The 15,461-nt window shown below is 37.1% G+C and overlaps 1 protein-coding gene across 1 annotated transcript; it reads left to right on the top strand.

Annotated features, from left to right (window-relative positions):
* The first annotated feature begins 8,597 nt into the window (after positions 1-8,597).
* LOC132792959 (mitochondrial dicarboxylate carrier) lies at positions 8,598-10,989 on the top strand. Its single transcript, XM_060802500.1, has 4 exons — positions 8,598-9,098; positions 9,810-9,958; positions 10,024-10,394; positions 10,455-10,989. Exons 2-4 carry the CDS (start codon positions 9,895-9,897, stop codon positions 10,776-10,778), a joined length of 759 nt encoding a protein of 252 aa, XP_060658483.1. The 5' UTR covers positions 8,598-9,098; positions 9,810-9,894; the 3' UTR covers positions 10,779-10,989.
* Positions 10,990-15,461: the final 4,472 nt, after the last annotated feature.

Genomic DNA, 15,461 nt, shown 5'->3' on the forward strand with positions numbered 1-15,461 from the left:
TTTAAAATGAAATACAGCTGATTGTATGAAGATCTTCATATCATTATTTGAGAGCTTTTTATATTTTGTTTGTTTGGTTCGTATGGAGAAAAAGCTGCAATGCGAAGCTTTCTGTCGGTATTATTAAAGCTTTCTTGGCTGATCAAAATCATCGAATTTCGACACTAAGTGCAATATGTTATGCTTTCATGGTTAGTATTTAAAATTGCTAAAATTCCAAGCCACTTGTCAATAGCATGAGAATCGTCGAGGAGGGACAGAGCTCTATAATTATATATATTAATTAAATCGTCAATATTATGCTTCATCGTCGTGTTTTTTGTACAATATTTGTTGTAGCGGTATCTATTCTCATAAGTATTACTGTAGGTAATCAGTAATTCACAATCTTGTATCCCATGCTATAATGTTGATTTTTTGTTTAAGTTTTTTATTAGAATTGTGAAAATATGTAAAGCAATACAAATTCTTAGCTAAAATGCTGGCTATAAATTATAACAATGAGCACGAAAAACTTTAATTCAGGAAAAGTAATGCACAAAAGCCAACGAATTTATGGAGAGTTTATTCTTTGTCACTTGATGTCGGCTATAGAATTAGGATTTTTTTTTATAATGTTGGCTGGCTTAGACTCATATATCTGAAACTTTTTGAGCAGAAACTTAGCCACAACAATATTTATAATAATTTGCGAAATTTATGTAGAAACTTTGGCGTACATCGCAGTCAGAGTTAATTGGCCAAAGTTTTGTGGCTTGTTTGGCGGTCAATTGTGTCATTTGTACGAGTAAATAAAGCGTACCAAGTAGAGACCTAGTGAATCCACAGAACTAAGCCAAAATGCACTCACTTGGCGGCCAATAAGTTTGCAAATTGGCTGTGAAAGCAACCGCTAGTTGCAGCTGCCACTTATACCCTGTGCATACACGAAAATGTCATCGGGTATATCGAGAATAAAATACGGACAATACGTGCATATTCAACAATAGTTTGCTGGGTACTTAGTTTGCTGGGCTTTCGGTCGGGCTGGAATTGTTGGGGCGCATGGCACAAATGTGTTGCATACTTTTGTGTGCTGCACAAAATCCTTTTAGGCTGGCCGCTGTTGGCCTCGCTATTTTCATTGCGACCCGCAATTTAAGTGGATTATTATCAGTGGGCGTGGCAGCGGCAATGGTTCAACCATGGCCACAGCCATTAATTAGGCCCTCGACCATGTTATCAGCCGGAATATGTAATACATTCCGCTGGTCAGTGCCTGATTGGTGGCGACTGAAGTTGACTCCCAAAGTTTCACAGCCAAACAATGGACCGTTAGCCCCTTGTGGCGGGGGTTTTTTTATGAGGGGGATGCCATGCAAGTACTGCACCCCGTAGCCATTGTGCCATTGTGTATGTAGTATTTGGCCTTTTGTTTTGGTTTATTGTTTTTGAAATGCACATAAAATGCGTTTTGTGCTCTTTGGCTCTTTGTTACCGCAAGCATTTTAAGCTCATATTTTATTGATAGCATTCAGATAACGTTTGCTCAACCATAGAAATGGAATTACTTGGACCCTGTATATAGGGAAGGACAAAAGCCATTCAATGGAGTCACTTCTCATGCATGTTTCGCCTCGATTAAGATAGACTAACGTTGCAAAAAAAGCGTCCTTAATCGCAGATATGCATTGCGGAGAGAGTGCACAATGTTTCACATTGAAGACTGAGACTAAGTGACAGTTTGCAATCGTAATTTGCAAATAACGCTTCGAGTTTGTTTGTCATAATCGAAATTGAATGCAGCTGGCATCAGCAAAAATCCCCTGACATTATCATAAATGCATCAAATTTGATACTCTTTTTTTCAGTTAGTCTTTTCTTTTCTTTTGCCCTGTTATTACTCCACTGACACTATTAACTGAGACTGAGACTCGACGCCTTCAAACCAGACTGCAAGCGGTAATCTCTTCTATTTTTTTTTCATTTTTTGTACTTTTCTGCTCTTTATCACGCGCCAAAGTTGACGCCACGTAACATTGCGAGCAAAGCCTTAGCGGCAGACGATGACGATGACGATGTCGACGGAGATGGGGGACACAATCGCAAACCCCAGGATATAAAAGCGAGCACACCCCGAATAAAACGCAGAGCCAACGACAGACACTCGGCCTGGGGCAACGAAAAGATTAAATCAGCGTAAAGTGCAAACACTGTGTCAAGTGTAGCCAGCCAGCCAGGACCGACAGACATGGCTAAGGATTCGCTACCAGACACCAGGAACCGGGGCAGTCCATTGATATACCCAGTCATGCTCAGGTGGGCGTGGCCAGCGCCCAGTCCCTACCACACTTGGCAGTTCGTTTTGGACGACACACAAAAAACGGATAAATGTCAATCAATTTAACTGCTGGCAATGCGATATGCAGCGCAGATACAAAGAGCCGTAACTCTGTGTGTGTGTATGTGAGACAATGTTGCAAGGGTGTGGATGGTAATGTGTCTGAGTGTGTAGGGAGTGTACACGTATGTGATGTGGCAACTGCAAACGGCAAAAAGTGCAGATCTGTTGCAAGTGTTACACGATAAAACTCCAACCGGTTTATATAAAATGGCTTAAATGAGATCGAGTATTATGTGCAGCAAGCTGTCTAGATTGCACGTTCGCATAAATTTCGATAGTAGACTAAGGTACTAAGGAAGTACAAAACAGTCAAGTGAATACTCGATAAAAATGTTTCTTCAATAATAATAACAGATTCAATTTGATTTGAAACACAAATGTCGCAGGTTCGATGCATATTTTTTTTTTCTATGATGGTACAAAAAGTTATGCTTTGGTTAGCGGATCACATCAATGATTTAGCTAGTCGCGGTAAAAGTTTTGTTGACTGTGACCAAAATGCAATAAGTATCTGCAATCCCGGCCGAAATCGTAATTTCAACGAACTTGGCAGCGGCTTGAAGGCCTCAATGATGTGTGTTTGTGTGTGTGTGTGTATATGGTCCGTATTGGCCGCAATTTGATATTTGAAGCTTTGGACATTTCAGGCTTTATGGCACCCTATGGCGATGATGGCACCCGAGGGATCAGATACCACAATCATGTCATCAAATGTCATGGCATTGCTGTTCGATTGATGGCCAGCATTCTACGTTCATGATGATGATGCTGCCTCGTAGTTATCTACTGCTACTTGCTGTGCTGCCAGCAAATACAACTGTATTATTGACTTGGCCACAATGTTGTCCACATCTTCCAACTGCTGGCAATTATCTGAGGTATTTCAAATCTCGCTCTACGCTCGGATTTCACCTTACTGCGCTTAATGTGTGTTAAATAGTTGCACACATACTTACAAGCACATTAAACTGTAGCCATACCCTGTAACTATAAAAATGAGCGCGCATAGCTGGCATTTCAGCGCGTCTTTTTTACGAGTTTCCATAAAAGTTAGACCGAGGGATGTGCTGGTTGAATGCGATATGAAAAACAAGTTTAGCACACAGTTTTTGTAAGGATTAGGAGTAGCTTGTACGCTGTTAAAGTAGAAATATCGATATATAATTATAGAAGAAAAGTAATACGATCAAACCAAAGTAGTTGACAGTATAACTTTTAAATTTAGTAAGTGATATAAACATAAGTAATCACATATTGATATTACAAATGAACTTACTGAGTATGCGACAGTCGCATATTTCCTGCATTTTTATCACTGTTTGCCTGCACAGATGTTTTGCATAGTTTGCGGTATTTTTTCTTTCGATTTTTTCTTAACTCCGTTGCGTGCTGTTTACAGACATTTAGCAACTTTTTGCCGCTGCTTTTGATATGCAACTTAATTACTGTGTTTGCCAGCCGCTGCATTCTGTAAATAAGAAGAATAATAATTAATGTTTGCATAGCCAACGCGTTTCTTTTTTCTTTCTCTTCGCTTCGCTTCGGTTCTCTTCTCTTTTCCACATTTTTGTAGTCTACTTTCAGGCGCTGCCTTGGTTGCCTTCGTCCCAGACTTGTCTGGCCTTGTCCTAGCTGCCCTGCCGATTTATGGCCGCTTAATGGCAGTTTATGCAACTTTACGAGATAATGACTGTTTATTTGGCTTATGTTTATACATGTTCAAATATACACTGTGTACAACTGAGTCTGAAATCTGCCGTATTATAAACTTGTAAACTTATTATTGGATGCCCAGACTTCGCTTTGTTAAAGGTGTTGGCTAGTTTATGGAAATGATTGAAGGAAGTAGAACTGATTTTATTTAAGGAGGCCAGTAGTTTTGCTCAAAGAAATCTATATAAAAATATTTTACATAAAAATATCAAATACATTTTAAAATAAATAAAATGTTATTTATATTTGAAAAGCTCAAAAATAGATAAGGCATTGATTGAAATGTAAAGAGTGTATTAAACAAGCAACATAATTTCGCATGCTGCACTAAGTACAAAAAAATAATGATTAATAGAGTAAATTGTGGTTAGCAAATTGTATAAGAGAAAAATGGAGCAAATTGTGAGGGATTTTTAAATAATGGAGCATAGTGTTAGAACTTAATTATAAACGATATTCACTTGATACTTCAAGTTTTTCGTTTAGGCTCAAGCTAAGTTTCTCATTTATTTCGCCATTTACACCTTGAACAAAACCAAGCTTATTTAAATTCCAATTATATATAAATATTCAAGAAATCTTAACTATTTAGCAAGCTGCTCGACGAGCCAATCAAGACACCAAAAATCGAGTTGCACCACAAGAAAGTTTGCCGCCCAATTGTAGAGCTTACCAACAGAAACTCCCCGACCGGGAAATGAATCAGTCGCTGAGTGAGTGTGTGTGTGTCTGCGTTACACTGCACGACATAGTTCCATTAAAGTTTTGACGATAACGCGCGAAAACTTTGTGCTCAGCGGTGCTTGCAGCAATTTGCAGTCAGGCAGAACACACAACAGCAGCAGCAACAGAACAACACAGCAAAACACAACAGCAACAGCACCGCTTGGTCATAACTTAGGCGCTGCACTAATCAAGAGTTGCATACCGCTAGTCGCCCCAGAGAAAGGCTGCGAAAGGCATTTATTAATAACGCGATGGCGTCGTCGTGAACTTTAAATAACCCAACAAAACTTAAAACAAGTAGTTCTAGACGAAGTCGAGCTGAGTTGAGTTGACTTCTCGTCAGAGGGTGCTCAACCCCTTCGTCAACTCTTTTATGAGCCAAAAACTGTAATGGGGCTGTGCATGATAATTGCGCATACGCCACGTTGCAGTCAGTAAATACCCTTTTACTCTGCCTGAGTTTAAATAATTCGAAGTAATTTTGTAGTAAGGGATATTAACAAGATTTAATCCTTAGAGAAAGGTAAAAATATTGATATTTTCTAGTTTGCTTAGTGATAAAAAATAATGTAAGGAGCATAATCTAAAGTTTGTAGAGTAAGTTGTATATTGGCGTTACGCTAGTTGTTAGTGTATCGCAGCTTCGGTGTGACGGTCTTTGCTCAATGGAGCAAGCTGCAGCAACAGCAGCGTTGTTTAGAGTTGTTGTTTATGTTGGTACTTGTTTTGCTATTACGTTTATTATTATTATTACGATTATTGCTGTTATTTTTATTATTATTGTTATTTCTACAGCATATGTTGGCCAACAGCATTTACGTATTGTTGCTTTGGTTTTGGTTTGCTGTTTATTATACCCGCTACCCATAGGGTAGAAGGGTATTATAACTTTGTGCCGGCAGGAAATGTATGTAACAGGTAGAAGGAGGCATCTCCGACCCTATGAAGTATATATATTCTTGATCAGCGTCAACAGCCGAGACGATATAGCCATGTCCGTCTGTCCGTCTGTCCGTCTGTGTGTCTGTCCGTCTGTCCGTCCGTCCGTATGAAACACTGGATCTCAGAGACTATAAGAGATAGAGCTACAATTTTTTTTCGACAGCATTTGTTATGTTTGCACGCAGATCAAGTTTGTTTCAAATTTTTGCCACGCCCACTTCCGCCCCCGCAAATCAAAAAAATCGAATAACAAGCGTAATTTTAAAGCTAGAGTTACGAATTTTGGTTTATACAATAATTACTATAGTAGTTATGATTCCTGAAAATTTGGTTGCGATCAGATAAAAATTGTGGAAGTTATTAAAGAAATACTTTTGTATGGGCAAAAACGCCTACTTACTAGGGCTCTTAGTTGCTTTGGCCGACAATCTGGTACATTGTGCCGTCTATGGTATATTTTGAATGGTGTGCTGTATCGATATACCAAACATACCATTTGGTATATTTTTAGTATTTTTTTAGTATTTTCGGTATATTTTGAAAATAATACCGCAATATTTTGCACTTATTAAAAATGGGTAGCGGGTATCTCACAGTCGAGCACACTCGACTGTAAATTTCTTACTTGTTTTTTATTTTGTTTGCCTTTTGTTGGCCAAATGCCAAGTTGCATTATAATCAAATGCAATTTTCAAGCACTTTTCCGACAGCTTTTCACGCCGCTTTTAAATGACTTTTTCGTGACAGTTTTGTAGCGAGTTTTGCACCTGTGGCCCCAAGTCACAGACCTGTCGTATACTTGATCCCTGTTACGCCTGTCTGCAGTTGTTCAATGTGTGCTCTTGATATTTTGACCAAACATTTGCCAAAAAGTTCAACACACACACGCACACAACACACATAAAAAATTGGCCAACACATACACATACATACATGGCAAACGGCAGAAAAAGTATGCAAGAAAAAGTTGTAAGAACTTCTGTGCCCCCAAGTTGTTGTCGTTGCTGCTGCGTTGCTGTTGTTGGTTGTTGGTTGTTGCCCCTTTTTACTGGTTGTGTTTTTGGCAAGTTTGTCGACTTGGCGCTGCATTACATGTGGTTACAGCGACCGCATCGACAGCAGCCGTTGCAAGCCAGCCAGCCGTTTATGGCTTGTTTTCCAGCCGCACTCATTGTTGTTGCTGCACGTGGCCAAGAAAGTTGGCCCGAAAGGCGCAACGTAGCAAGCTCAACATATCATAGGCTGGCAGTCTATTTGGCTGGCTCAGACAGACTGTTGCATGCGCTCTGCATATTCTAATAATAGGTCGATTATCTTAGCCATCAGAAGAAAAGTGAAGGTGGAAATTCAGCTGTGTCAACAATTGATTTGAATAAGCTATAAATCTTTAAATTACGTATTTTAATAAATTCTATTACTTTGAAACAATTATTTCTAATATTATGGACATTTTTAATTGATCATTAATATAGTAAATATTTACGTTTGTTATAGTAATTTTAATCTGTCTCAAATAAAGTTTCATCCCTTTTTGGGGCAAACTAAAATATTGATAAATACTATAATAATAAATATATTATATATATATAATACAGCATCCCATAGATCTTTTCTTGTTGATATATTATTACAATTATTGTAGATAATTATGCATTTATGTATCAAGAAGTTGTTTGTTTCGTTTACAATTGTAATTATGTATGTCTTAAGCTGTTTATTGATAATATGCAACATTATTGTTGTAGAATGCGAACGTTATTTTTATAATAAACTGTAAAATTATTATATATTTCTTTTGAATTGCATTCTCACTCAGTTGTTGGAAACCAAAATGCCTTAACAAAACAACCTTTCAGAGAGCTGCAAACTTTTCTAATAACCTAAGAAGCTTGCAAACAAGCGCAGACATGCTTTTACTCTTTCACTGCTTTTTCTCTCCCTATATCTCTCTCTCTCTCTCTCTCTCTCTCTTGTTCTCTCTATCTATCTATCTCTGTCCGAAGTAAGGTCGCATAGCAGTAATAACATTGTCAATGTGTTTCAAAAGAAAAATGTGTGTAAAAAAATAGTTGGTACTCGATACACATGCATATCAAATTGATGTGTTAGCTCTCGGTAAAGTTTCAAAGCAAACACAGAACATTAAATTTTCAAAAGTAAATTTACAGAAGTGGGACAGCAGCAGTGTACGAAAGAGGCAGAACGATTGATAGAGACAGAGAGATGCGATGTATTTGCTGGTTGGCATACGTGATATATTATTTCACATTACTGGCAAATTGAAAAACTATGCAAGTGCCAGACAGTAAGAAAATTGAATTCAATAATAATAAAAGGAATAACACAAATGCAAACACAAATACAAAAACACAGACAATGCAACAGTGAATTCGCCCACGCAACAAAATGTGAATAAATTGAAGCACGCGGAAATTTAACTGCTTATGCATTTGACTATCTTTCGATTTACATTTTTTATTCAATGCGCTGCAATGATTTATTTTCAGCATTTTTAAATCACAAATATTCCTTTAAATACTTAGTGAAATTGTAGTGCGAAATTACAAAGATTAATATATTATATTTATTTATACTTTACTGATTTGTTTTTCTTTATGCAGAAGCGCATTTGATCTTCGGATAATTTTAACTCGGTTCTTCTTTATTTGAAACTATTGAAATTGAAATAAGGCAGCGTAAAACGAACTTGAAGGAAAAACTTTTAAATTGATTGATTGAGAGACTGATTGATTGTGTGCCGGCAACTGGAATCTAGAAGTGTGCTAATATTGTTCAACCATGGCATAATATTCATTGCAAAATGCTAGTAAGAAATAAATAAGTCTCCAACTCCAGCCAGGCATTTATTTGTCAACACAACAAAATAAATTGTAAAAATATGTATAAATTCTAGTGCAGACCATTCCGATGTTCATATTTTTCGATTGACAGAGATCCATTTGTAATAATATTTCTTTAAATTCAAATCGTGGCAATTCCGAAATAAACTATGAAACTGCATTTTGAGGTTTTGGAGCACCTGATGGAAAAACTGCCACGTAATCTGGCAGAGAGCGCTCAATGAGTCTAAAGTTCAAAGTTGGTCCAAGACAGCAGCGATAGCAACTAGAGAGCAACGCATTTGAGAGCATTCTGCTAATGGCCGGAAGCTGAGCCGAAATCTTGGAAGGCCCGACTTAGCTGCTTCAAAAAAATCGCCCACAGCTGGGCGATATAAATATAGAGTATATACCCATTATACATTTACGAAAATCTTCAAGAGCAAGCTGGCGCAACAAGATCTCAATTATCATGCCTCGAATCAGGCAAATGCGTGAGTTTCAATACCTGCTACCCATAAAGTAGAATAATAACTAACTGTGTGTATGTATGTCAGAAGGAGGCATCTCTAGTCATATATATTCTTTATCAGCGTCAATAGTAGATATGATATTGTCCTTGTAATTATTACAATTTTTATAAATTGTACAAATTAGTCGTAATAATATCAAAATCTTAGTAGAAATGAGTTGATATGAAGTTAAACGGGTGCAGCGGTCGCGTCTTAATTTCTTTTCTTCGGCGATCTAGTATATATTGTATTTTTGGTACATTTTAAATGGAGAAGTCGATATACCAAATATAGCTATTGGTATATTCTATTTACGCGTCTTGATTTTTTTTTGTCAATCTGGTATATATTGTATTTTATGGTATATTACGAAAGTAGTAGTCGATATACCAAATATTGGAATACTTTATTATCGCGTCTTAATTTTTGACAATCTGGTATATATTGCATTTTATGGTATATGATAAATGAAGTAGTTGATATAATTACTAAATATAGCTATTGGCATATTTCAGTATTTTTTGACGTATTAATTCGGTATATTTTAACAAAAACGCCGCTTTCGAAGTGTTTGACTTTTGTTGACAATGGATGGCGGGTAACCCCAAGTCGAGCATACTCGATTGGAGCTTTCCTTATTATTAGATACTAATACTACAATTGTTTTTAATAATTTTCGGTTTAATTGCATAGACTGCATCCACGTTGGTGGAGTGGCGGTGTTGCTGGATCAATTGCATATTTTTTTGTCACGCCATTCGATGTGCTCGAAACGCATATGATGATCCTTAAGAAGGACAGAACCACATTTCAAACGGCACGACGAGCGATACGACATAATGGTAAGTCTAGCATTAGCAATATACAAAAGTATCTGTCTCTTGAAAATTATGCATCTTCTTGGCAGGATTCATCTCATTATACGATGGTCTAAGTGCTCAGGTGTTCCGTCAATGCTCTTATGGGTTATTGCGATTTCATTTATACCATAAAGGCAAGGAATACGTCGATGAGTTTAATTTTCTGCACAAGATATTTGTGGCGACCGTAGCGGGTACTATTGCCGGTATAGTTGGCATTCCCAGCGAAATGATCAACACGCGAATGCAGATTGATCGTATGCTAAGTCCGAAGATTCAACGAAATTACAAGCATGTCTTTCATGGCTTCTACAAAGTTTGCCGTGAAGAGGGCATCAGGGCTCTGTACACGGGTGGCATGTATGCTTGCACCCGTTCCGCTCTTGCCACCGTTGGCCAAATTGCAGTTTACGATCAGGTTAGCATTCCATCATTCGCACATATGAATCTAATCTAATTTATAATCTGGCAACCGCAGAGCAAAATTTTGTATTTGCGCTATTTGAAGCTGGACGAGGATAGTAAACTTCTGCATCTGATTAGTTCGCTCTCGGCGGGCATTATCTGTGCTCCTTTAGTGCAGCCCATTGAGATCCTAAAGACATTGAAAATGGTCGCCACATCGAACTATTTGAGCACAAAAAAGCAGAAGAAGATACATCTTATGCGTTTTGGATTTCGAGGACTATTTCGCGGATTTACTGCTACTATTTGTCGCATGGTGCCCAATACAATTATCTTGATGCTTGTGTACGAAGAGTTACGACTTAGATTTGGATACTATCAACCACACGATTTATAATAAACTATTAATATTGCGTCAGTGTATTTGAAACAGACTAAAGAAGACAGCGTCGTGTCTATAAAGTATAAATATTATACTAATATAAATACATCTAGTATCTTGGGTTAGCAATATAACTCGGTGTATGTCGTACACATAATTATTAATTATTAACTTTGTCCAAACTTCAAAGTAATCTGAATTAAATAAAAACAAGAAATCTACAGTTGATACTCAACTGTCTTGACTTGACTTTGAGATACCCGTTACACATTTTAAATAAAAGCATTATTATTCTTAAATTACATCACAATAATATTCAAATAAAAAAACTAGCTGCCGATATTTATATATCATTATGTTAAACCAAAAAAAACTGCACCAGCAGCTTTTTGGCAAACAAAATTTATTTCTTAAATAACATTCAGATGCATGCCCCTGATCCATGATACGTGTCTGCCTTTACTTTCCTTTAATATGTAAATTTATAACTATAAAGCAAATGTTCTTCATTTTGGTATATTTGGTCGAAATATGAAAACCGTACTTTAACTGTCGCATTCATAAGTGTTTTTATTTGTCCATTAAGCTCACTCAACAAAAGCTTTTTCATTTGTTTTTAAATACTAAAGTTCATTGTCCCTAACTCGTGAAAAGTTGCAGCTACAGTCAAGTTGTCAGTCAGCTTTTTATAATATTGCAGACATTTAGTTCTACAATGTGGCTAGCAAAACTTCATTAGGAGCTTTGTAACGTGCTTCCTTTCTAAAGCAGCCGAATAACAGGCCCACGGTCTTGTTATGTTGTTGAGGAAATGGGAGATCACTTTATTTCTATCTTATTTATAAATATACAATTAAATATTTAATATAAAATACTATAATTTCCTTGATTTTAATTTATATGTAGCTTATTTCGCTGATAACAATTCACTTTATTCTTACATCAATTGGGTATGGGTATTTGAAAGTCGACCACGTTCGAAGAGCTACCAAAGCTAACTCTTGTGGTTAGTGCATTCAGTTTTCAGTTATGCCATTTGGCAGTTTCCTGTAAGCTGTTGGCATCGCCAATGCGACAGGATGATGGCTTTTTAATGCTGCTTTGTTTTGGCCAACTGTCGCCAGCTTAGGAGGCTGGAGAAATCTCGGACTTCGTCGTCGACGTCGTGCTGTCATATTGTCGTGCCTATTGCACTGTTGAACTAGCACGCAGCTTTCACAGCTGTCATCCTGTCAGATATGGCGGCCCAATTTCAAAACTTGTACTCGCACTTCTCCGCTTTTCCCGAGCAGCCTTAGGCACCGTGTTTCGCAGTGCGTGCCAAACTGTTGCCAATGTGAGTGTGTCGGCGGTGTGTGTTGGGTGTGTGTGTGTGTGTATGTGTATGTGAGCTGGAATGTTTCCGGCTCTGACATCTTCCGGCTGTGGCAGTTGCTGTGGCAGCAATAGGAGCATAAAATCAATTTTTTTACTTGCTCATTCATTTGCCGCTCAATTCGATTGTTTAAAAATGTAAAACACCCAGCAACAACTTTTGTAGTTAGTTAATTTACATTGTTATTTCAAAATGATGTCAGCAAAATCGGAAAAGAACTTTTCTCAGGTGTTCGAAGGGTTGTTGCCCTTTCAAAGTGGATAAAGTTACTTTATATTGTTTTAGATTATATGTACACAATATACATATATGCACAATATTCACATAGTTTTTTATCACTAGAATTAAAAAAAAAATAATAGAAGAAAATACTATTATATAGAAGTATTGATAAACTTTTTGATTATTTAATTCAAGTAAATTGTAAGTCAAATAAAAGTAATTTATTATCGACAAATTACAGACTAAACTGAAACTGTCTTTGAAACAATTTTGAAGGATTGAAGTTGTTGAGTTGTATTCAAATTATATGCAATACATAAAAATCCCAATTTTCAATAATTATGCTAAATTATTCCGGCATTTATATTTGTTCTTTTTTAGAAGCGGCTTCAAGCGCCTCATTCCCTTAAGCCTTCCCTCCATTTCCCTGTGCATGAACCTTTCTTCTCCACTCCCTGCACTCTCTCATTCCTCAGCGATATTTATAAATTTTATGCGTCGTTAAATGTTTGCCACAGATGCCCTGATTGAAGTTAAAGTTACAGCTGAAGTTGTAGAAGTTTAGCTCTTGAGCTCGTTTTGTGCCCACTTTTCTGACTATTCAACTGTAAATTATGCAGAAAAAAAACAACAAATTTGTAGCTACAATAAAAAAAAATAAAAGAGAGGAAATAACTTTGTCCATGGCTTTTGTTCATAAAATTTGAAATCGTTTTGTGTTGTTCTTTTGTTTTATGACTGATCGATAGCCGGAACCTATTCAAATTGCCTTTCAGTAGTAAGTACTTCACTCAATTTATTACTAGCTGCAATCCCCACAGTTCATAAGCCTTTCGAACTAATTGTATTCAAGAGAATTGCCATTCTACTTATTGAAATGGCATTATAGACTTAAATTTTAAATAATTATTCCAGGTAATTAAGCAAGGTGTTAAGCTGACTTGTCACGTCAATAAGTTATTACATTCAAAGACTTTGAAGTGATAAAAAGTAGATAAGCTTAAAAAAACATCTGATTTGATGAAGCCTATTTAAAGCTAAAAGAGTATAAGGAATTAACGCAAGTTACAATTTAGTTTACTTTTCCATATGCTTTCATGTTATTTGTTATACAAAACTATACTAAATATGGCTTATTTTTCTTATATTCATAAAAAGTATTATATTTATTGATTAGTGGATTTTCCTTTATTAGTAAAAGCATAAGGAATGTGTAGCCAAATTTAAATGGGCTAAAAAAAGTATTTTATTTATAAATTTATTTATTTAGATACCTTTGGTTATAACTTCTTTGAATTTAATATATTATACTTTTTTCACTTTTACTCCGGCTATGTATGCAACTCGGATAACAAACATTGCATTATATCATTAACAAATCAAATATTTAGGCACGCCAAAACCTCATCAAGCTGCCGCCTTTCATGCCAAACTGTGATTAGAAGGTGGCTCAGTGGACACCGAGAGAGAACTGGGGAGCTGAGAAGAGGGGCGATTGATGATTGTGCGGTGTGAGGCGCTGTTAGTTAAAGTACCTTGCATGCTCTTCAATTTGCGCTTCGAGTGCATTCACAAAATTAATTGGTTTACACTTGAGCATACGTAATCGGGTTCGCATACACTGCGTATACGTAATCACATTTGTATTCGCATTTGTTGCTCAACTTTCACTCTGCTCTCTCTGTTTGACATTAATCAATGACAATTTGGCATGGTCAGGCGCGTCTTCGAGTGGTTTCCAAGAGCAGAGCGGAAGCGGAGCGAAGTGAAGGAGAATCAACCGCCACTCGAAAGTGTCAATATCAAATGAATTGCAATTAAGCTGATTTCATCAAGTATGTGCGATAAACTAGTAAAACGTTAGAGAGCAGTTGTCCCAAGCTGCCAAGCAAAACTCCTCGCCTCGTCTCTCATGTTGCCAATTAACGTTTACAGTCGCATTGTCTCGGCCACTTAAACTAACTGTCAGCCGTTGACAATTAAAATGTTTCAACACTCTTCTTCTACTGCAGTCCCTCCCCCTACTCCGCTATCCCAACGAGAAGGCTGTTAGTGTCCGGCGCTGACAACGTCCTGCGGTTGTGTGTGTGTGTGAGTGTGTAAACGCCTGCCGGAAACGGAAATGATAAGCGACTGTCAAGTTGCCAACTGTTTTTTATGACTGTTGTTTCCAACTCGTTCGTGTATCGCTTCGTCGGCGTCTCCTTCTTCTTCGCCATCGGCGAGTGTGAATGTGTGTAAAATTTAATTAGAAAACTTGTTAACTGCAGCGTGGTAGTGTGAAGTGGGCGTGGTCAGGTGTACAAAGATGCGCGCATTTACTTTGACAACGGAGCAGCCAAAGTCGAAGCACTTTTGATAAGTGCGTGCTGCTGGCACAAGTTGCAAATTTCAACGCCCAAAACGTGACAAAAACTTGCCAACCACTCGCCATCTACTTCGCTCCTTCTGCTCTCCTCTCCTCTCTCTCGCTTCCACACTCGCTTTCCCTCTCTCGCTTTATTTCGCTGGCTCTTTGTGAGTGCGTGTGTGTGTGTTTGTGGGAACGCGCGCAACAGAGTTGAAAGTTGAGAGACCAACGAAGCGTGTCGAGTATGCAAAATAGGTGTAGGATGCGGCATGCAGTATCACAGCACAGTGGGACAAATTAGCAGACTAAGCCGCATAACATATAAGTAAAATAAAATAGATCAAATAATTGTGATTTATGATTCATAAAATTTGGTGGCAAACAGATAAAAATTGAGGAATTTATGAGAAAAAATGCTTACTTATTACGGGTTTTATTTGCTTTGGCTGACATTCTACTATATTTTAGTACTCTATGATATATTTTGAAAGTAGTTCTATAAAAATATACCAAATATAACATTTCATCCATATTCGCTTATTAACAAACTTAAGTTAACTTTAAAAAAAAATTTCAGTTTAAGAGTTGAGTATGAAAACTCACAACAAGCTTTTATTCCTATACGCTTTGATTTCGGTTCTACACAAGTCCAAATGTCACGGTGTATATGGGTCAGTTGATGGATATTTACTTATATGTTATGTATGTCTGATTGTAATCTTACAAATTACCAAATGCTTAGGGTCTTTAT

This window comes from Drosophila nasuta, chromosome 3 (genome assembly GCF_023558535.2).
Source record: "Drosophila nasuta strain 15112-1781.00 chromosome 3, ASM2355853v1, whole genome shotgun sequence".
Taxonomy (NCBI): Eukaryota; Metazoa; Arthropoda; class Insecta; order Diptera; family Drosophilidae; genus Drosophila; species Drosophila nasuta.

Bases quoted from the DNA above. Each gene is read 5' to 3' on its own strand.
- LOC132792959 (XM_060802500.1), top strand. From the start codon at position 9,895: ATGATGATCCTTAAGAAGGACAGAACCACATTTCAAACGGCACGACGA. The intron at 9,959-10,023 runs GTAAGTCTAGCA...TCTTCTTGGCAG, and splicing joins ACGAGCGATACGACATAATG to GATTCATCTCATTATACGAT. The intron at 10,395-10,454 runs GTTAGCATTCCA...TGGCAACCGCAG, and splicing joins AAATTGCAGTTTACGATCAG to AGCAAAATTTTGTATTTGCG.